This window comes from Phyllopteryx taeniolatus, chromosome 8 (genome assembly GCF_024500385.1).
Source record: "Phyllopteryx taeniolatus isolate TA_2022b chromosome 8, UOR_Ptae_1.2, whole genome shotgun sequence".
In the NCBI taxonomy this organism is placed as follows: domain Eukaryota; kingdom Metazoa; phylum Chordata; class Actinopteri; order Syngnathiformes; family Syngnathidae; genus Phyllopteryx; species Phyllopteryx taeniolatus.
Genome location: NC_084509.1, coordinates 30,872,340 through 30,893,644, shown reverse-complemented (window position 1 = coordinate 30,893,644; position 21,305 = coordinate 30,872,340). Strand labels below are relative to the sequence as shown.

The 21,305-nt window shown below is 41.6% G+C and overlaps 1 protein-coding gene across 4 annotated transcripts in view; it reads left to right on the top strand.

Moving 5' to 3' along the window:
- Positions 1-21,305, top strand: part of nectin1b (nectin cell adhesion molecule 1b) — a 220,352-nt gene that overhangs the window by 98,784 nt on the left and 100,263 nt on the right. For all 4 annotated transcript variants that reach the window (XM_061783154.1, XM_061783153.1, XM_061783152.1 and 1 more), the window contains 4 exons: positions 4,350-4,712; positions 7,934-8,233; positions 9,898-10,015; positions 15,672-15,823. In XM_061783154.1, the coding sequence (XP_061639138.1) occupies positions 4,355-4,712; positions 7,934-8,233; positions 9,898-10,015; positions 15,672-15,823 (928 nt within the window). In that variant the 5' untranslated portion in view covers positions 4,350-4,354. The remainder of the gene's footprint in view (positions 1-4,349; positions 4,713-7,933; positions 8,234-9,897; positions 10,016-15,671; positions 15,824-21,305) is intronic.

Below are 21,305 nucleotides of genomic sequence, written 5' to 3'. Positions count from 1 at the left end.
ACCAACACTACAGCGACACAGGAAAATGACAGCTTTGGTGACCAGTGTGCGAGAGGGTATGCGTTCCCCTAAATACTGAACTTTTAACACGACATTGGTGGGCTAAGTATCCTTCCGTTGCTAAACCTGACACCCCGGTCCCGGCTTTTCGTCATTGCCTTTCATGCAGCCTTCATCCTGCCTCTGCTAATACCTGAGAAGCCCAGGAATTTGCGGTTTGATTTATTCTCCCAGTATTCTGAGTTGCTATCGTTCACACAGAATCCGCATAAATTGAATGGAGGCAACTGGAACTCTTCTTGGTTGGTGAATTTGTTTCACCTTTAATCCAAAAGTCTTCTTCAATTCTGAATTTACGGTGTTGAGTCCGCCCCGTATGTTACAGTATGTTTATACACCTAAAGTTTAGAACCTAAGAAATAGTACTGAAGAAGCCTTTTGGATTAAAGGCAAAATCTATTCATCAACCAAGAAGAATCCAGTTTCCTCTTTTCAACCTTTGTGGATTACCCCGACCCGGATGACTGAGAATCTACTTAGATCTACACATAACAAAACAAAAAAGAGAAAAAGTCAGCGGGCATTGTGAAAGTGGCTAGAGAGCCAACTTTAAACAGCGCTGTCACGCGGTAAATTGCTTTTGCCGTCTTATAAAATATCATACGGCCGGCAGCGGTGGCCCGTTAATGCAAGCGGTGATAAGGCAGAGCAGAGGTGCGCAAGGACACAGGTGTTCCTCAAGGTACACATGACAAGGTTGCTAGCGCTTGCTGTCAAAGCGCGTTAGCGAATCAATCTGTCATCTGGTGGGCAACGCGGGTCCAAATCTCCGCAGACGTGGTGCGGGGGAAATGAAAGATGATGTTGCGCTCGCTAACTTCTAAAGGTTGTCACTTAAGTCTCTTCGGCGGTGGCCGTGCTTGAGCGAAAGTCATAACAATGCGTGGAATTGGTCTTTTTTCATGTCGTTCCGCCTGAGAATGAAGTGCGTTCATCGTAACAGTGTCGGAGATAGAATGCACTCCCGCTTATTTACTACGGCTATGACGGGTTGGACGGCGAAGTTTGCCACGAGCTTGGTGCTTCACAACACATCAGGTATTACTGTATAACAACATCAATATGTCCCTGTTGGAACATTACACACCACCCCTCCCATCAAGCCGCTGTGATTTTGGCACAAATATGGTGACATGACACCTATATATATATATATATATATATATAGCTTGCTTATCTATCTTATTGATCGATAGTGAAAGTTAATGTTTCAAATTACGGTTTCGATGTAGGGTTGTGGTTTCAATATAGGGTTTAATGCCTGGGCAGGGTTTCAAATGAGGATTTCCAGCCAGTGTTATGTTTTCAAAATATGGTTTCAAACCTCGCTGGCTCGAAAGCATAACCCAGGCTTGAAACCCTAATTTAATACAATCGCCCTGGGTTTTGAACCCTTATATAAAAGCCTTACTCTTGTGTTGGTTAAACCCAGACTTGAAACCCTAATTTGGTTTGCTGCTTTTAATATAAGGTTTAAAATGTGAAAAAGGGTTTCGAGCCTGGAGTAGGGTTTCAAGCCTAGGCTGGAGGTTCAAATTAGGGTTGCAAACCCAGATTAGGGTTTCAAATTCAGATTTCAAGGTTTATGGTTTCAAATTAAGTTTTCAGGACTGGTTTCGGGTTTCAAGTTGGGGTTTCAAGCCTGAGTTAGGGTTTTGAATTAGGGTTTCAAGACTGGACTAGGGTTTCAAATTAGGATTTCAAGGTTTATGATTTCAAATCGAAGTATTCAGGACTGTGTCTGGGTTTCAAGTTAGGGTGTTAAGCCTGGGTTAGGGTTTTAAATTAGGGTTTCAAGGTGTATGATGCCAAATTAAGTTTTCAGGACTGGGTTAAGGTTTCAAATTAGGGTCTCAAAACTGGGTTAGAGTTTCAAATTAAGGTTTTAAGCCTGGGTTTCAGGTTTAAATTAAGGTTTCAAATTCGGGTCTGGTTTGAGTTTCAAATTAGTGTTTCAAGTTTTAGTCCTGGTAAGGGTTTTAAATTGGGGTTTTAAGTCTTGGTTAGGGTTTAAATTTTGCAAGTGGTGTACACCACTTGCTTGGTACCACAACATATTTAGTTTCAGGTTTTACGACATGACTCACCGGTGGCTTTATGAGTCGTTAACTCAGGACTTTCCCCTTGCAGCTAGTCATGGCCCGCACCTTCTGGCTGATTACAGCTGGTTGTAAATCCGAAACCTCGCAGGGGGGGATTCGTGGGGGGTGGGGGGGGGGGGGGGGGGGGGTGGTTCAGGAAATGGGACATCATCAGACTTCACCTGCAAGTGAACGTAAATCAAGGGCAAAGAAAGATGTGGGATGAAGCAAGCTGTCGTCGTAGCAAGGGTGGCTACGTACGTACGTACATTTACTTGACGGCGTGCTGTAATATGCAAGCCAGGCCAGCGGTTTGCTTGCAACATCCCCATAAACAAACACGGATGCAACAAAGAATCTCGGTAATTCACACAATTGTCCATACAGAGCAGTTTCAGTACGATGGGTAAGGATAATTAACTAATAAAGGCTAGGGTTTCAAATTAGGGTTTCAAGCCTGTGTTAGGGTATCAAACAAGGGTTAGGTTTTCAAGTCTGGGTTTTAAGACTGGGTTAGCGTTTCAATGTAGGGTTTCAAGTTAAGGTTTCAAATTAGTGGTTCAAGTGCAGGTTGTAACTATAACAAATGTTGGGATTGAAAATACAAAAAAAAAAAAAAAAGGGTTTCAAGCCAGGGTTAAGGTTTCAAACATGGGTTAGGGTTTGAAATCAGTTTCAGAGTTTTTAAGTTCGGCTTTTAAAACAGGGTTAGGGTTTCAAACAAGGCTTAGGTTTTTTAAATCAGGATTAGGGTTGGGTTTTCAAACTTGGGTTGAGGTTTTAAAGTACGATTTCAAACCTGGGTTTTGTATTTTAAATTGGGGCAGGGTATCAAACAAAGGTTAGGGATTCAAGTGTTTGGGTTTCAAATCAGGGTTTGGTTTCTCATTAGCTATCGGCGTGAGGTCGCTGCACAATGTTGTCCGTGTTTGTTCGTGTTAAACTCCTTTGAAACCCCATTTTCACTTAACACAATAATAATAACCGGGTAATATTCTTTGTTATTTTGAAAATGCATACAAATAAAGGCCAACCCTTCGTGGATCCCCCCCCCCCCCCCCCCCCCCCCTCCCATCTGCACTTGAGTAAATAGAGACTTAATTAACTTCTTTTGTATGGCTGAAGAAAAACACGGTTCTTATTATCATTGTTTTCCTTTTTTTGAATACAAGTGAACTCCAGAAGGGCCCAGAGACATGGGACTAACCTGGTATAGCTCTCTTTTCCATACAACGCGCATGTTCCCGTCGTGTTTATTAAAAGCCTCTGTGGCGTCAATAGCGGCCGCAGGCAGTTCATGGGAGAAAGTAAAAGGTAATTAAAAGCGCAATAGCCTTGGCGCTGCACGAGGAAGATGGAGGTGGGGGGTGGGTGCGCTGCCGACACGCCGACTCGGCTCCAGCGTCGGCTCATCGTCCTTGCGAACTCCGTCCATTAGCCATGCATTACTTCTCGCCGGGAACCTCCCATCTCATCAGGAGCGGCACCCCCGGCGGACTCGAATGAGGTTGAGTGTAGGAAGCCCCCCCCCCACACACACACATACACATACACACACCAACTACTACCCACCCTCCCTCGGCTTTTAGTGCCCGACTAGCATGGGCCTACATTTTAAACGTGCCGCTGTGTATGCATGTCCCATCCTCTAACTTTTGGGATGTGGGAGTGCTAAATGTCCTAAATGGGAATCCCAGGGTCACGCTTTTTGTCATTGTGACATCCTCATCAAGTCTACAGCAGGGGGTTCTCAAACTTGTTTTGAGACATTTTTCAAAGGGCCCTCTCATAATCCTAATGCCAATTAAACATAACAACAAGCAGTACCCCTAAATGAAATGGGAATTAAAAAGTTGACTGTTTTAAAGAAAAAAAGGTTCAAATGTTAACAAATTCATATTTCATATTCGTGTTATGAGAATAAAGTTGTACTTTTTCAATCTTGACAAGAAAAAAAAAAAAAAAAGGAAAGTCAGAATCTTACCGGGATGAAATCACATTTGGCCAAGATTGTCGTATTATTAGGATGCTAACATAATCGTATTGAAGCATGGGTTACTGTTTCAAGCCTTGTGTAGGGTTTTCAAGTGGGATTTCAAGCCTGGGTTAAGGTTTCAAATTTCAAATGTAATCCTTTGGAAGCTTTCGACTTGACGTCATAAGAAGTTCAGCGCTGTTCCTCATGATTCTCCCCGTTTTTCCCCAAAGGTCAGATGGTCCAGATGGATTCGAGCAAGTCGGGCTTTGTGGGCTCCCAGGTGGAGCTGCGCTGCATTTTCATCAACAGCAACCCGCCGGTGAAGATCTCGCAGGTGACCTGGCAGAAGCTGCTCAACGGCACCAAGCAGAACGTGGCCATCGCCAACCCGGCCCTGGGCGTTTCCGTGCTAGCGCCCTTCAAGGAACGCGTCAGCTTCAAGCAAGCGGCCGTGCGCCACCGCACGCCCTCGCTGGAGGACACCACCATCGTCTTCTCCAACCTGCAGCTGTACGACGAGGCGGCGTACATCTGCGAGTACACCACCTTCCCGGCGGGCAACCGCGAGAATATGGTCAACCTCACCGTCTTTGGTAAGAACGTCCCAGAGGGATTTACAGGAGGTAGACAGACTGTGATAATGTGTTTTTAGCCCTGGAGACAAAAACTGACGGTAGTAATGGTACAGGGAGCGTGAGTATCAGATTTTGATGGTATTATAACCGTGAGCAAAAATATTGACGTTTTACGGTATCACAGTATTGCAATTCCAACTCGAAAATATGGTGTTTTGAAGTGTTTGGGTAAAAAAAAACAGCTGTTTTTTTTTCGCAATTGAATCAAAATGTAGCACAACATTTGAAGTACTTCTCAGAAAATGAATAGCTACTTCTCTGCTCTTTTTCGCTTTGTGAAGTAACGTCAGAGTGGAAATGGGCGGATGCTAGCCATGCTAGCTATCTGCCTTGGTAGCGAGTCAGTAGTATTTATTTTCCTAAGTGTAGACATGCTAAATCTCATAGCTGGTTTCAAATGTTCATTTCAAGACAGCATTGTATTAGTATACCAACGTTAGCGTAAATGTTTTAAATTTCCCGTAACGTTTCTGAACGTTTCCTATAAATTTCCATTGGAGGTTCGGCTGGGGGACGAACATTCACAATTTAGAGTCTTCGGTAAAGCTAACACACGTCTTTTATGGAATGTGGGAGGAAGCCGGTTTACCCAAAAATTTGAGTTTCAAACCAGGGTTACAGTTTCAATTTAGGGTTTTAAACCAGGTTTAGGGTTTTAAACATGAGTTAGGGTTTCAACGTAGTGTTACAAGTTTGGGTTAGGGTTTCAAATTACGTTGCTTTTTCCCAAAGGAGAACAAATTCTCTTTCCCATTATAAGAATATTTACCACCAGCCTCAACACAAGCGACAGGCTTCTTCCATAAACCTTTTCTTTCTTTTAGTGTCAGCAAATGTTGGGCTACTGAAACATTCTTTTAATAGCAGCAATTATGGTCAAAGGTTTCTTTGTCGAATCAGTCTTATTTTTGCTTGAATTTTTTGGGGCGGAGTCAGATAAAGCGCGGTCAAAGGTACAGCTTCCAATTGAGTGAAGCGTTTAAAGAATGGTCGCCGCATTGCCTTTGAACGCCTCCAGCGAATCGCCTTGCTTTCTCCGCTCTGAAGCATTTTGTATAAAGAGACTTTTCACAGTTTGTGTTAGCGCAACCTTGGTGTCAGCCGCCAATGACTCCGCCACGGGTGGAGTGCGATTATTGGGGTGACGCCACCCCCTTTGAATGCCTCTAACCACTTTTTTTTCTTCTTTTTAAACAGGAAACGGCTAGAGTGAAGCTGCAAGCTTCAGTATATAATTACGTTAGGTTTCCGTTGTAACCATTTCTAAACTTTTTCAGCAATGGCTCCCCTTACCACGCCCCTATCATTGGCATGTATCATATTTTTTTTTCCATCGTTTGAAATGATTTTTTTTTTCTTGTTGAAAAAACAAGATATTTTGAGATTTGGGTTGGTATACACAATTTGAAGATAATGTAACTTTTTAGGCATGGTGGGCGACTGGTTAGGACATCTACCTCACAGTTCTGAGGACTGGGGTTCAATCCCCGGCCCCGCCTGTGTGGAGTTTGCATGTTCTCCCCGTGCCTGTGTGGGTTTTCTCCGGGTACTCCGGTTTTCATCCCCAAAACATGAAGGGTAGGTTAATTGAATACTCAACATTTCCCGTAGGTGTGAATATGAGTGCGGATGGATGGTTGTTTGTTTCTATGTGCCCTGCGATTGGCTGGCGACCAGTTCAGGGTGTACCCCGCCTCTTGCCTGAAGATAGCTGGGATAGGCTCCAGCACACTAGTGAGGAGAAGCGGAATGGAAGATGAATGAATGAATGTAACTTCAGCTTTCCCTAATTCTTTAAGCCACGCACCCGTTTCATTAACCCAACACAATTGGTGCACCACTATATCCTTGGTCAATGAAATTGGCTGGCGAGGCTGAAATCTTTAAGACCACTTCAGGCTCGCTTACACTTGAACAACGTGTTCACAGAAGAAAAGAAAAAACAAAGAAGTGGGCGTCTTTGATTACAGATCTGATCAGACAAATCAGTAAGGGTTGATGTGTTTTCCTTTGAAAGAAATAAGCACTTAGCTAAAGTGCCCCCTGTTCCCAGACGACGCTTAAATGTTCGTTTTGAGTCCAAGAGCTCTCAGCGCTTTTTTTTTTTTTTATTTTTTTTTTTTGAGCTTGGTGAGCTTTTGCAGCTCTGCAAGCGTGTTCCCTATTTGCATTTCGTTCAGATCAAGCCTGCCTTTTGATGCCGTAAGAGTAGATTGCTAATTGGCACCTCACGAAGGATTCAAATAAGATGAGTGTGCATGTTGGGCCGGCCGAATCGCTTCTCCATCTGCGGGACTTGCTTTTTAGCTTTGAGGAAGCAGCACCATTTTGCCTTATTAGAGCTGCTTTACTTACTTAGATAGCACGCCCCACTGGGAGGTAACGCACTTCATATAGTCGCTCTTTTTTTTTTAATGAGTTTAAATTACCAGAGGCGGGGGACTCGAGTCACATGACTTCACGCGAGTCAGACTTGACCAATGTTAAGACTTGGGAATTGCCTGACTCCAATTTAGACTTGACTTTGATGTGGTATGCAAGAGACTCAACTTGTCTTGAACTTGAACTAGAGGACTTGACAAGTCTTGACTGGTGCAATCTTGTTGTTTTTTTTTTTTTTTTTTTTAAAGACAAGTTTTGTTTTTGTAGTGAGTGCAAACTCATGAAGCAAGTTTCATGGAGGATAATCCAAAGATGATTCAATTTGAATTCAATGACAATGCTCTTGAAAAAAAAAGAAAAGAATAAAAGTGCAAGCAATGCTCATTTTAGCCACCCTCCATTTGATGGAATTGAAAGGTTTACCTCACTTTATATTAACACATTTTTCGAGCAGTTATTGCGCTCAGATTTTTCATTCTGTTAAGCGTCACGCTGTTGTGAATGGAGCAGGAAGTTAACGGGAAACAAAATATCTCTGATCGGACGTACGTCTTGGATCATCAGCCCGTTGATTGTTCAATAAAATATTTAAAACGAGATGTTCTACTTACAAATAAATCTGTTGAAATGTCATACTTTTTGATCGTATAACTTGGATGTCTTATGTCCCCCCAAACTTAACTTCTCATGGAAATGTACCGTAAACGTTCCGTAAATTTACCAGAAATTTGAAACGCTGCGCCTTATTTCATGAACACGTCGATGCCTTTTGTGCCCCCGCTACCTTGTCTCCGCAGCTCGCCCCATGACTCGCATGACCTTGACCACGCCCACCATCGTGGCCCGCTCTCAGCGCCGCAAGATGACGGTGGCCACGTGCATGTCGGCCAACGGCAAGCCGCCCAGCGTGATCAGGTGGGACACCAGGCTAAAGGGCGAGGCCACCTTCCAGGAGACGCGCAACCAGAACGGAACGGTGACGGTGCGCAGCAACTACGTGATCGTGCCCGGCCGGGAGACGCACAAGCAGAAACTGACGTGCATCGTCACGTACCGCAACGAGAGGTTCGCCGACAGCGTGGTGCTCAATGTGCAGTGTAAGCATCTCCTTCAAACTTTCACGCATGATTTGTCTGTATCATCGCAAAAATCCTGACAATTGCTACAAATATCTAAATAACGATGGCCAAGAAATTAGTAGTGGGATCCAAACTCGTCCTGACAGACTGAGCCACTGCTACCCCAACAGAAACCACAATCCTGTCGCCAATGTAGTCTAGGCTATTTGCATCCTCAGCATATGATCTAAATAATGGATTGAATGTTCTGTGCTCCTTTTTCCATAAAAATGTGGATATTGAGCAGAATAAGGCTGCACATAACGGACGTTCTGATGGATGTAGTAGCTTAGCTTCCCATAGCTAACGTCATGTTGTTCGTCTTTTGACCACAAATTGGGTCAACAAAGCCCATGTTAGTTACAGCAAAGGAGTGCTTTCCACAGTAGATTGCAATGAATCAATTACCATGCCCTAATTGGTAGTCAAAGGTGGCACAGTAGTTAATCAGTCATTTTGGTACCGTTTGTCCCATAGCAAACAGAAGCAAATTGCTGTGCTTGGAGGCCTATGGCGCTCGTTGGCCGTGTTGTCAGGCGACCCACCGGCTTCAGTTTACAGTCAACGAAAGTCAACTCAGCGACGCCTCCGCAAACAAACAGAGACACAAATGAGCAGCTGAATATGCTGCCCTCTCGCCCTTCCTACTAAATAAACATGCTGAGCCAAAAGCCTCTTAATCTGAACCAAATCATTTTGCACCGCTGCATTGGAAGTTTCTGCAATAAGACCTACTTTTTGAACAAATTCAATACATGCTTGAATATATAGTACTAGGTAATGGAAAAAAAGGTAGTTTCAGCATTTGTAGGATTTCATTGAATTTACTTACTTTTACACTGTACAGTAGAAAACAATACTTTGTTCACAAGAGTTGTTCTAAATATCAGCACCATTTTTCAATATCCTAGCAAGAATACTGTTGTAGACTTTAATGGATATCTGACTCTTGATGGCCAAGATGCCTGAGCTCAAAATCAAGCAATAATTGCTATCTAATTAAAATTATGTAGCTCATTTTTATTGGCACACACAAATGAGTGAGAATCATTTTCATTGGGGTTTTGGGGGGGTTTTGAAATTGTGGATATTTTGTTGAGATTTAATGGATATAACATTTTCTTCGAGATATAAATTCGATTTTGTTGGTGTTTGTGGGGACAATGCCATTTTTATATAGATGTATTTGCGATTTTGGTGGGATACAATTTATATATTTTTTTGCGATTTTTTTGTTTTTTTGGTCTGGGCAAAGCAACATACAGTCATGTTGCATAACATAAATACACACAAGGCATTCATTTTATGATGTTGATGTTTGATAAAACGAAAAACCGTTGACATTTCTATTCTCGCTCTCAGTAAACAAACCAAAGTGCATTTCATGTTAAACGAGCACATAGCAACTGACAACATTCAATTGCGTCAATTGAATGTGTCGGTTGTTGACAAATTGAAATAAGACTGTGACGAGTAGACCGCCGTATGAACTTTGGTATGAAGCCAGCCAGCGAGGACAGAATGCAACACGTCTGTTTTGAGTGGAAGCAAATTCCTGCCATTTTTTTCAATCTGGAGATTCTGCAGAAGTGTATTTGTCTGACAAATCTAACCCCCCCCCCCCTTGTGTGCGCCCTCCACAGACGAACCCGAGGTAAAGATCGAAGGCTTCGACGCCAACTGGTACCTGAACCGCCAGAACGTGCAGCTGACCTGCCGGGCAGACGCCAACCCCCCTGTCACCATCTACCAGTGGAAACTGTGAGTTTCGAACTTTTCCAGCGCTCACAAATGTGTGGGTTTTAAAAAGTAGCCTTTTTGTTTGTTTTTGTTTCTTTACTGAAATTATTTTTGTCATTTTTTTTTTTCGACCCAACAAAATTTTTCCCCAGCTTTATTTTTAACCCACTTTTTGTACCCAAATGCTTTTTGGTGTGGGGGTGTTAACCCACATTTATTTATTTTACCCAATCTTTTGCTGCTAGTTTGTTCTTTTTTTAACCAAAATTATAGTTTTCTTTTATTTAACGTTTTTATACCCAACTTAATTTCTTCAGCTTTTTTTTTTCTTTGTTTTTTTTTTTACAGATTTTATAACAAATGCTTTGTTTTTTAATCAAAATTTGTTTGTTTTTAACCAATCTTTTAGGGGTTTTCTCCTACATTTTTTTCCCCAATCCAAATTATTTTGTTGTTGTTTTTAACCCATTTTCCCGACATTTTTAACCACATTTTTAAACCCAAATTATTTCTTTTTAAGGCCAATTTTGCTTCCCCAAATTATTTTTGTTTTTAACATAAATTATGTTGTTGTTGTTGCAGCATCTGCTGCTGTTATTGTTTTTTTTACCCAACAGATTTTTTTCACTTAAATGTTTTTGGGGTTTTGTTTTACCAATTGTTTTCTGTTTTTTTTAACCAACTTTTCATAGCTTCATGCAAAGTAATGCACAGCTCTATTTACAGTATTTATGGACCTTTTTTTGTTAGGGGGGGGCGGGATTGTTTTGCAAAAACTGCTGTACTGCACAGACCCGGCAAGCTCGTGTATGACAAATTTGTACCACCCGCGGGTAATAAAGCATAATAAAAGCGCATAATCAACACAACTTAACAGAATGAGTGGGCGCGTTCAGCCTGGTCTCCATGTGGTGAAGCATTTTTAAAATGGCGATACCGCGTCCTCTTTGCATAACAAAATCGATGCACATTGTACAGAGGATAACAATTGAGCCCTCATGGTAAACACGTAAAGCATTCTTAACTCTATAAAATACTTCAGCTGCAATTACACTGAGGAATAAAACTTGGATTTTTTTTCCATCATAGTCACTAGTTATACATATGTGAATGCTGAAAAACATTTTCATGAAAATAAATTCCATTGAAAAGAGACATTTTACAAATTAGCTCATCCTTTCACATTCCTTCCATCCATCCGTCCATTTTGTGTACCGCTTATCCTCACAAGGGTCGCGGGCGTGCTGAGCCTACCCCAGCTATCTTCAGCCAATCGCAGCATTCCTGTCATTCCATATATTCAAAACAATTTGGGACATCTTGGGAATGAGACAAATGGGACATTTTGCACATTTACCTCCTCCCACATTTCTCAATAAATTTGAACTATTCCAACTTTAAGCAATTCATCTCATTCGGGACAGCTTGGTGAGTATTTTTCACATTTGCATGTTTTTTGGGTATTCACATTTTCCATGACAAAATATCCGAATTAATAAAAACACTTGCACCCAAAATCCACCCTATCATTTTAATCAAGCTGTTTTCAGTCACACATTTCCAAAAATTTCCCATCTGAATTAATTGCAGAGCATTTCAGTTTTTTGTCATCTCTTCAGCATTCAGTTGCAATTTCTACAGAAATTACATTCTCGTGTTCATCTTTTTATTTAGTGTCTCATCCATGACACTTCTTGGAGTTGTGTACACACAGCAAGGACATCTCCACTGTCCTTGCCGTGCTCCTTATCTCTGGTAGTTCGTTTGATGCGATGGAGATAAGAAGCCGACCCGCGGTGGTCTATTAGGGTAATGATGCCAAACAGATTTTATTCGGGGTCTGGCTTTGAAGTTTGGCGAGGTGACGTGGAGGTAGTAGTAATGATGCAGGAAGTTAATGGAGGAGCTGTCAAACAATCAGGGTTGACTTTTGGCGAGAACCTTACTGACTTTGAATGACATTAAGGGATAATGACATGATTTTAAATGATAAGCATAGCGGGTAGCGCGGTGGTTAGATGGCAGGTCTGCCGAGGTTTAGGGTTCCAATCTTGGTCCTCCTGTGTGGAGTTTGCATGTGTTTTCTTCTCCGGCTTCCTTTCTACATTCTAGAAACATGCATGTTAGGCTCGTTCAAGTCTATAAATTGTCCATAGGTGTGAATGTAAGTGTGAAGAGTTGTTTTTCTAACTGTGCCCTGCAATTGACTGGCAACCAGTTCACTTGGTGCCCTGCTCCTTTCCACAAACGTCAGCTAGGATAGGCTCCAATTGCTCCCCAACCCAAATGAGTACAAGCTCTATTGAAAATGGATGGATGGAAGAATGAATTACAGGACTAATTTTAGGAAAATTGATCAAATAGAGCTGAGATAAGATGCTAAAATGTTTGCGCCTGCTATACTAACATGTAGCAAGATTGTAACCTGGGTTGAGAATGTGAAACTTAAGAAAACAAAACAAAAAACAGAGTAAGAGTACAGTGCCATTATACTGTAATAACTGTTAATAATTGTTAAAGGGCAAATTCAGATGCTACTTCTAATGAGAACTGAGAAAATGCTAAGATGCTAGCAGCTGCTACACTAACATATGGCGAGATAGCAACCGCAGTTGAGAATGTGAGACTTCGAAGATTAAAAAAAAAAATATATGAATTACAGTACTCACGAGTATCGATCAAATGCAAATTCCAGTGCTATTTGGAATAGCGGCTGCTATACTAACATATAGCAAGATAGCAACCTGAGTTGAGAATGAGTAAGATTCGAAGGACAAAAATCTGAATTACAGTATTAATAATGACATTTAATTAAATATTAACATGCTACAGTTATTATGCTAGTTTATGTCAAGGTAGCCGGAGTTAAGAAAGCGAGAAAATGTTTTACACGATGTCTTTAAATGATGCATTAATTTGTGTTCTCGACCCTATCGTAAAGTCTGTTACGTGGACACTTTGGGGCCTTTTTTTTTTTTTATCATTTATTTATTTTAAATGCGAGCGTCGAACACAAGTGCACAAAGATAAATGTGGCAATTTATGCGGTAATTGCTCAGCAGAGCCAAGGTGAAGGAATAAGTCACGCCAGCAGAGTGGACGTGGATTAATAGATCATTGTAGCCACGCCACAAGCCTCCTTCCAGTTAGCATCTAATGAGGCGCCTTTATGCATGCATATATAAAAAAAATATATATATATATATATATATATATATATAGCTTTCAGCAAGAGAAGCTTAGATGAAGAACTCAAAGGACGATGCGGGGGGGAGATAAAGGCTGCAGAGAGGAGAGATGTGATCTAGGAAGATGAGGGCGCGGCGCTGACAGATCGGAGGGGACGGCCATTGCCGTGCCGAAAGCGAGACGCCGGATTTGTTGTGAAGGCTCCCCTGGGCTCGACGGTGGAGGTCAGCGCAAGGCTGTGACGGGAGCGTCCGGAACAAGCTGGTCCGGGGGTTGCGTCACTCTCAACAAAACACACACACGCAGTTAGCACGTAGCAGACCAGAGCCGAGTGACATTCATAGGCCATCAGCAGAACATCATATTTCATTTTTATTTTTTTTTTAAAGGAATGGATTTCAATGCGAAGCCTCTGTTTCAGGATGAAACTGCCGCCATGCATCAAATGCCTCACCTCACAAAATGTACGTTTTTTGTAACCTTACTTTGACAAAACAGGAATACAGTACGGGCATCAAACCTAATTATAATCGGTCCAAATTCTCTTACTCACACAGCCAATGACTTCCGCTTCCCCATCGCCAACTCCACTCGGTCACCGTCCCCTCACTTTGTATCATCTTCCACGGCAACACATACGAGACTGCGCCAACCTCCCGTCGTTTAAATCGCTCCTCAAAACCCACCTTTTCCGCTCCGCTTTCATCACATCGACATTTTGTCACTCCCCTTCTTACTCATTAATTTTTTTCTCTAATTTTTTATATTTTTATTTTCATGTTGTTTTTATATGTTACCAGTTGTTGTTTTTTTTTGTGCTCGACAAATAAAATGTATTGTTATATTCTTCTTCTAGACATTAAGCATTACTAATAATGAAAACTTCCCCCCAAAAATTAACAGTAGTACAAGTGTAAAAAGAAGCTAACTGCTGATCATATTAAAAATGTCAAAGCAATAACTCACTAGTGTAAACAGAGGTTAACCACTGTCAAACGTCAAAACAATAACGTGCTTGTACAAGTGTGAAAAGAAGTTAACTGTTCATATTAAACGTCAAAACAATTACTCACACGAGTGTTAAAATGAACCAGTCAATATTAAAATCTCAAAATAAGAACACACTCATCATACAAGTGTAAAAAGAAGTTAATCCCTGTTCATATTAAAACATCAAAACAATGATGTAAAAGGAAGTTCACAACTGTTCACATTCAAAATGTTGAAACAATAACGCAATCCGTCAAGCCAACAAAGCCTTGCGTCTATTTTTTTGTGCTGAGGTCCGACACTCTCCTCTATTCATGGGCAACGGGGCCAACAGAGAAAATGGGCAATGTATCGTTGTAAGTCAATACCTTTCACAACGCCCCCCACTGCCCCCACCCCACTCCATTATATAAGATAAAAGAATAGATGCAACCCAATGCATGACCTGATCAAACGCAGGCAAGCGGAAGCGTCGGCGTGACGGCAAACACCTGAGGCGACCTCTCATTCACACTTTATCATTCAAGCAGTTGGTCGTCTAGGGGGACTAAGGACCCCCCCAAACACAAAAGCTAACCCCCCCCGACATGCATACCTTTTTAACATCCCTCCTCGGGCTGCAATTTACCTGTTGGGACCTGGTCCCTCCTAATTTAGTTTGATGGATTACGGTTGAGATACATCACCTGCATACACTTGCATGCTTATTTTACCCCATTTTCTGCCTCCTGAATGCTCTTTTTTTCCCTTTCCAATTCCCTGGATTTTAATTTATATTTGTATTGTAATATATAATATGTTAATGTATTATTATTATTATTATTATTAAAATGCAGTTATACAAATGAGTTACATTTGGAAGCTAAATGTATAAAAAAAAAGGGATTAAATAAAAAAATACATTCCATTCAAATGATAGGAAAAACAATAAATAAAATAGGAATGAATAAAAACAAAAAAAATACAAGCCTAACATTTGAATGAAGATAAGTAAAAAAAAAATAAAAACTAATTGAAATTTATATGTACTTCCCATATGCCAAATATGCATTGTAACTGTGAGGGTTGGCAGTGAATGACTTCAGTGTGTGTATTCACGTTCAGCTGTTGGGAGGTCTACGTAATTATCCAAATCATAATTCTGAACCAGTATTACTAAGCCTATGTTTGGCCCATGCTATATATTTTATGTATTTTATTTTATTTTTTCATTTTAGATGTTTTTTTTAGAAATGGTTCATATTCATTGTAATCCTTTAGTATTCCTTTTTTCACTTGTGGATTTAATTTAGATTTTCTTTTTATATTTCATATATATTTCCTACATTTGGGTTGCAGTTTTCCTGTTGGGTCGTGCTGGGGTTACCTTGTAATTTAGAGCGATAGATGATGGTTGCGACCCATGCATCGTCTAATATTATACATGTATATGTGTTTCATTATTTTCCCCCATTTTTCTGCCGACCGACCTGAGACTTTTTCCTTCCGTACCTTGCAGTCTGAATGGCTCGCTGCCGAGCAATGTTGAGATCAAGAACAACAGCCTGTTCTTCAAGGGCCCCGTCACCTACGACCTGGCCGGCACGTACGTGTGCGACGCCACCAACGGCATCGGCACGCGCACCGGGATCGTGGACGTCAACATCACAGGTAGGCGGATGTCCCTCGGCTCTACCTCGCTCTTTTCGCTCTGCCTGGCATGGCTTCATAACTAACAACAGCGAAAAAGCTACTAACAAAGCTATGAGCCGTCTCCAATGCTATGCTGTTGCTAACAGCTAGCTGTCGAGTGTGTGAGTGAGTGAGTGAATGAGAAGGAACGTGGCGGTTGCTAAGTACTAGCTTAGCACTTACTAAGCCACGGAAGTTGCTAACTGTATCCAAATGCTAGCTGGTTGCGTTATATGAACTGAGGTTGCGAAATGCAACGGCGTGTTACCTGGAATAACATCAAGAAAACAGGTAGCGGGTTTATTGACGGGATGGATGATTCATCCACCGTACGGTGGGCGGTGGAACATCACACTTCAATGTATGTTTTATTTTGCGTTCCTTCTAGGCGGGGGTGGTGACGTTCTGACTCCCCGTGCTTGCTGCTGACTCACATCCCGTCTCCGGGAACAGCTGACATACAGTGTCTTTTTTGTTTTGCTATTCTTTCCTGATAGGGGTGATGGCGGTATATTGTGTGATCATTCAGGTGTGAGAGGCGGCCGTTAGTCACCAGACAGGAAAGCAAGGAAGCAATCAGCTCTCACCGAGGGCCCATTAATGCGACACAATACCTCGCAAAGACAAAAAGGGAAGCGACACTGAAGTAATTTTCTATATTTATTGCAAATGAGCAGGCTTTGTTCTTTTGCCGGCATCTGCGTCTTTGTGTTGAGTGACTCCAGAGAGCGGATACTTCATTTAAACATATTCAGCTGCTTGATGTTTGCATACTCCATTTGAATACAGGCTGGTTTTCTCGCATTGTTTTGCAGCTCACACAGAGTTCTAGTATGTGTAGATGCAGAACAATGGAGCTGTAGCCTATCTAGGTCATCAACTACTAAGGGCAGAATTTACTTGTGCCCCCAGGTTGTTGGTGAAATGATAAAAGTTTGCTCGATCGATCAATACCAAATTTGTGTGACGATAGAGCTGTTGGGGCGCTAACTTCAATTCACCCTGCAGCCTGTCTCGGCAGCAAACTAGTTGGGCTAAAATTAATTTGTACACACAGCTCGCTGGGGAATTTCCAAACGTTTGATCGATTAATGCTCAGCAATAAAACCAAATCTTTGCAGCTTCACAGCTATTTCTGTACGAACCTGGATTTCTTGGGCTGCCTATCAAGGGAGCACACAAGTTGGGCAAAATGAACACCTGCCTGGGGAAATTACAAACATTTAACTGACCAAATTTGCTAGGTACAAATTTCAACGCTCAAAACTAAAGTTGTGTGGATTAAAAGATCATTTAACATCTTAATATTGTTTACTGTATATGAACATTTGATCAACCAAAGTCCTGTTTTGGGCACATTCCTAAAGGTTGATACTGTGTTTTTCAGACGTTTGCGTTAACAGCTCTCAGTCTATCCCAACACAGCAGCTGGGAGTTCCGAGATGACGGCCTGTCAAATTGCAGGGCAACAGATGACTGTCAAACACAGGGTTGGTTGCCGTTTGATGTGGCGAGGAATGCGGGAGCATGTCGGAACCTGCCCTCGCGCCCCTCGCTTTCAGGTGCTACATGGCAAGGAGATGAAACTGTAACCTGGTCCCATGCGGGTCAGGACTTGTCTTCGTAGTGTAGAATTCCATTTCCTTGGTGGTTCTCTGGAGCGCTTTCGTAAAAGCATCTTATACATGACACAGTCATGGTGTCGAGGTCACGGGTTGTCAACTCTTTGGATCCAACAGAACTTTGTTTTCCTAAGGACCCAGTCATATTCTTATCACTAATTAAATATAACTACTATGTGAGCACCAATATATCTAGGGAATGTTTTTTTTCTTTGAATACTTAATCCAAATATCTAAATGACCTATTTTACAAAGTGATTAACATTGCTCATGATACGCAGAGCTAGCGACTACATTTTTGTCACCTTCCAAGTGAATTTTTTACCTCCTGTTTTTTTTTTTTTTTTTTTTTTTTTTTCCCCTGTTTACCTGTTTGAATTCTAGTCGACTATTTTAAAGTGTATCGGATAAAAACAGGCAATACGGGCTTTTCAATGGATGTTAGCTAATGTGTAGAGCCCCTACTGACTGAAAGAAAGAGCGACAAAATGCAAACTTTAGGAACAAGCTTAGAGCTGACATACCGGCAGCTTACAGTGTATAGTTGCTAGCAGGTAGCATTAGTTCAAAACAATTTGATTTCACTCTCTAAAAATTTGATTTCACTCTCTAAAATGCTAACAGCTTGATTTATACTCACTCAAATATGAGCAGATAGTGGGAATATGTAGCTCGCCAAGGGATTAACATGAACAATATGTACTGCTAGCATTTAGCTGTGTGATTAGCTGCAAAGACTCTTTTGACTTCCCTTGTCCATCCTGTAACTTGGCTTTTGGCATGAGTTTCTGGTGAATTCTTGTTTCTTGCCTGCCTGACCGGTTTGTTCACTGGCTCCACGTTTGATTTTAATGCTTGGAGCAAGCTGAGCGCTGACTTACCGCTAATGTCCAGAGCAATGTGATTTTGCGGTCTTGAAAACAGTAACAGTGGTCCAGTAACTTGTTTTTTGGCATTAGCTTCCAGTGAATTCTTGTTTCTTCCCTCCCAGACAAGTTTGTTTACCTGCTTTTACATTTGATTTCCAATCGTCTATTTTACAAGTACAACCACACCATCGGGCTGCTTTAAAGGGCAGAAATGTAATCATTTCGTATTTAGTCAATAACTCATTCATGGCTTGGCCTTTTCCAGCCGGCTCCAAACTCTATCCGAGGCGCTGACCAAAAATATAAGACATGTGGCGTCTTTCAACATCGGGACGTTAACTGAATGCGCCACATACAATGTGCATTATGCATGAGGGTGGACTGACACAGCAATATACGCCTGCCAGGAAAAACATCTCTGCTTCCAGTTTTCACGGAGATAAAACGTCCGAGACATGCTGTTGTGTATCCGAGGGAATCTTGTTTTCTCTGCGCCGGGAAGCAACACTGATGGAGCACTTAAGAGAGGCACATTTTAATCAAGCTCCTCGCTCTTCGCGCTGCCATTTGTCAGCGCTCAGCAGATAGCAGCGGCCAAGGAGCGCCTTGTTTCAATTAGTTTGGGAAGGAGGGCGTCAAACCGCGGCGAGTCACATGGGCTGGGAGCGCTTCCTCCAAGGACGCGTGTCGCTTGTTGCAATCTAATGAAGCACCCTCGTCTTTTAATCACTCCTCCCATAAGATGGAGAAACAGAAGAAAAACAGGCCTGGCTTTACCAAAACAAAGGGCCTATTCCCGTTTAGCTTCCAACTCTACAGAGGAGAAGCTGAAAAATGTGCCATCTGATTAATCAGCTCGTTTAAGAACATATGTAATATACGGTTCTCCATTTCCACTTGTTGCTGATGTTGAGTAGCAGAAGATCCTGCCATTAAAGCATTATTATGCTCAGGAGCTTCTGCAGCACTAAAGAAACCTGGTAATCCGCCATTGATTTTTAAAATTAGGGCCGTGTTCGCGCATGTCCACGCGATAACTGGGAGCTCTATTTAGTGACGCGCAGCACAAGGACATAATTCTGAGTGACTACAATACTGATCAGCATTTACTGTTTCATGAGAAAGTCAAGATATCAGCAAAACTATGGCTGATTATAATTATTTTGAAAAGGGCAAAAATCGGTGAACGATTAATCGGTCGGGCCCTTCTATCTGGTTTGGAAATAAGTACGGGGAGATTGTAATTTTGCTTTGGAATTTTTCGTTTGATCAGACAAAGTCTGACCGCACATACCACATTCGGACCTGTTTTTATGTCAAAGAAATCCCAATACAACTCCCAATTCTCTGGGGCCAAAACTGACAAGTTTTCCAATCGATTAATTAGCTAGTTAGCGAAGGGCATTGCATGGGTTAACTGTGAATTCTGCCGTTATGCCTTCATAGTTTCAAGTCAAATCTAGAATCAGATTGACCAAATCCCCATAGGTCATACCAAAGTTGTGAGGATGTGCTGACTTCTCATACAGCCTGTCTTGGCAGCAACCTATGGCGACTGAAATTAAATTGTGCCCACAACCGGCTAGTGACGTTACTTACCTTTTATCGACCAAATTCATGCATGGATTTTCCTGGAAATACTATGTGTGCATCATCTTGACAACAGCGTGGAATAGTTATGGCTAACTCCCATCCATCTACCCATCGTTTTATTTTCCCGCTTATCCTGGTCACAGTCATAGAGAGGATGAAGTCTGTCATACCTGTCAATCACGGAGCTGACACATGCTACAGTATATTCCAAGAACTGAGAAATAAGAAATTTCCAGAAAAATGCAATGGAATATTTATTTCTTCCCAGTTTCCTTATCGCAGCGATAGAGATGCTTACGTTCAACCCTCCATATATTTTTTGTAAGCATCAACGACAATATAGTCTTCAACCAACTGAACACCGGTAATTTTATAAACTTTGGACATTGATGACTGTTTACTCGTCAATTAATCTAACATGCTTGTTTTTGTGAACATCAAACATTCAATAAATCTAAAATACTCAAGACAATACAGTCTTCGGTGAACCTAGTGTACATTTGCATTTACCAGCAAAGATAAGTCTTCAATGAAGCTAACATGTATATTTTTTAGACTCATTCTTAGTTAATCAAATGTACATTTGCGTAAACATGAAAGACCACGTAGTCTTCAATGACCCTCATACTGTATGTATTTTCATAAACACCAAAAGCAACAAACCTAGCGTATGTTATGTTTCTACAGTATAATCATCAAAATTGAGTCTTCAACAAACCTAACGTACATTTTCGTAAACATCAAAAGTTATTGATAGTCAGTGAACCTAATGTTGTTTTGTAAACACCAAAGACAATTCAGAGTCCTCAACAAACCTACATTTTGGAAAGATCAAAAGGTCATTTAGAGTCTCCAGTGAACATGAGATGCATTTTCATACACGTCAAAGACAATGTAGAGACTTCAAACTAACCAAACATTTGTGTTTTTGGAGACGGAGACAACTGAGTGAAATGAACTTCACATACCAACTCCACACAGAAAAGCCATATTGACCACTTATTGTTGAAAGGCCGCAGTGCAAACCACTTGTCCGCCGCCGCGCCGCCTGTGGCCGTTTAAGAGAAGGAAATCGGCCCCTTCATTACGCTAATCACCTTCTGAAACAAGCATGCTCTGTTTTTGCACAGCGGACAAATTGATGCTGCCGTCTTCATTTTCTTCCCGGCATAATAAGTGGTGATGAATGGCCTCTCTGTCCGAAAAGGCCTCGTCGCAATTACGCCATAATAAAGCCGCTCTATTGTAGTTATTGTCTTTTGTTTTCACTGTACTGACAACTGTGGGAACATTTCTTTTCCCTCATCGTGACCACACCGCACAAAGACATTTCATCACATAGGTGTTTTTTTGCTTGCGCAATTTTGCCTTGACTTA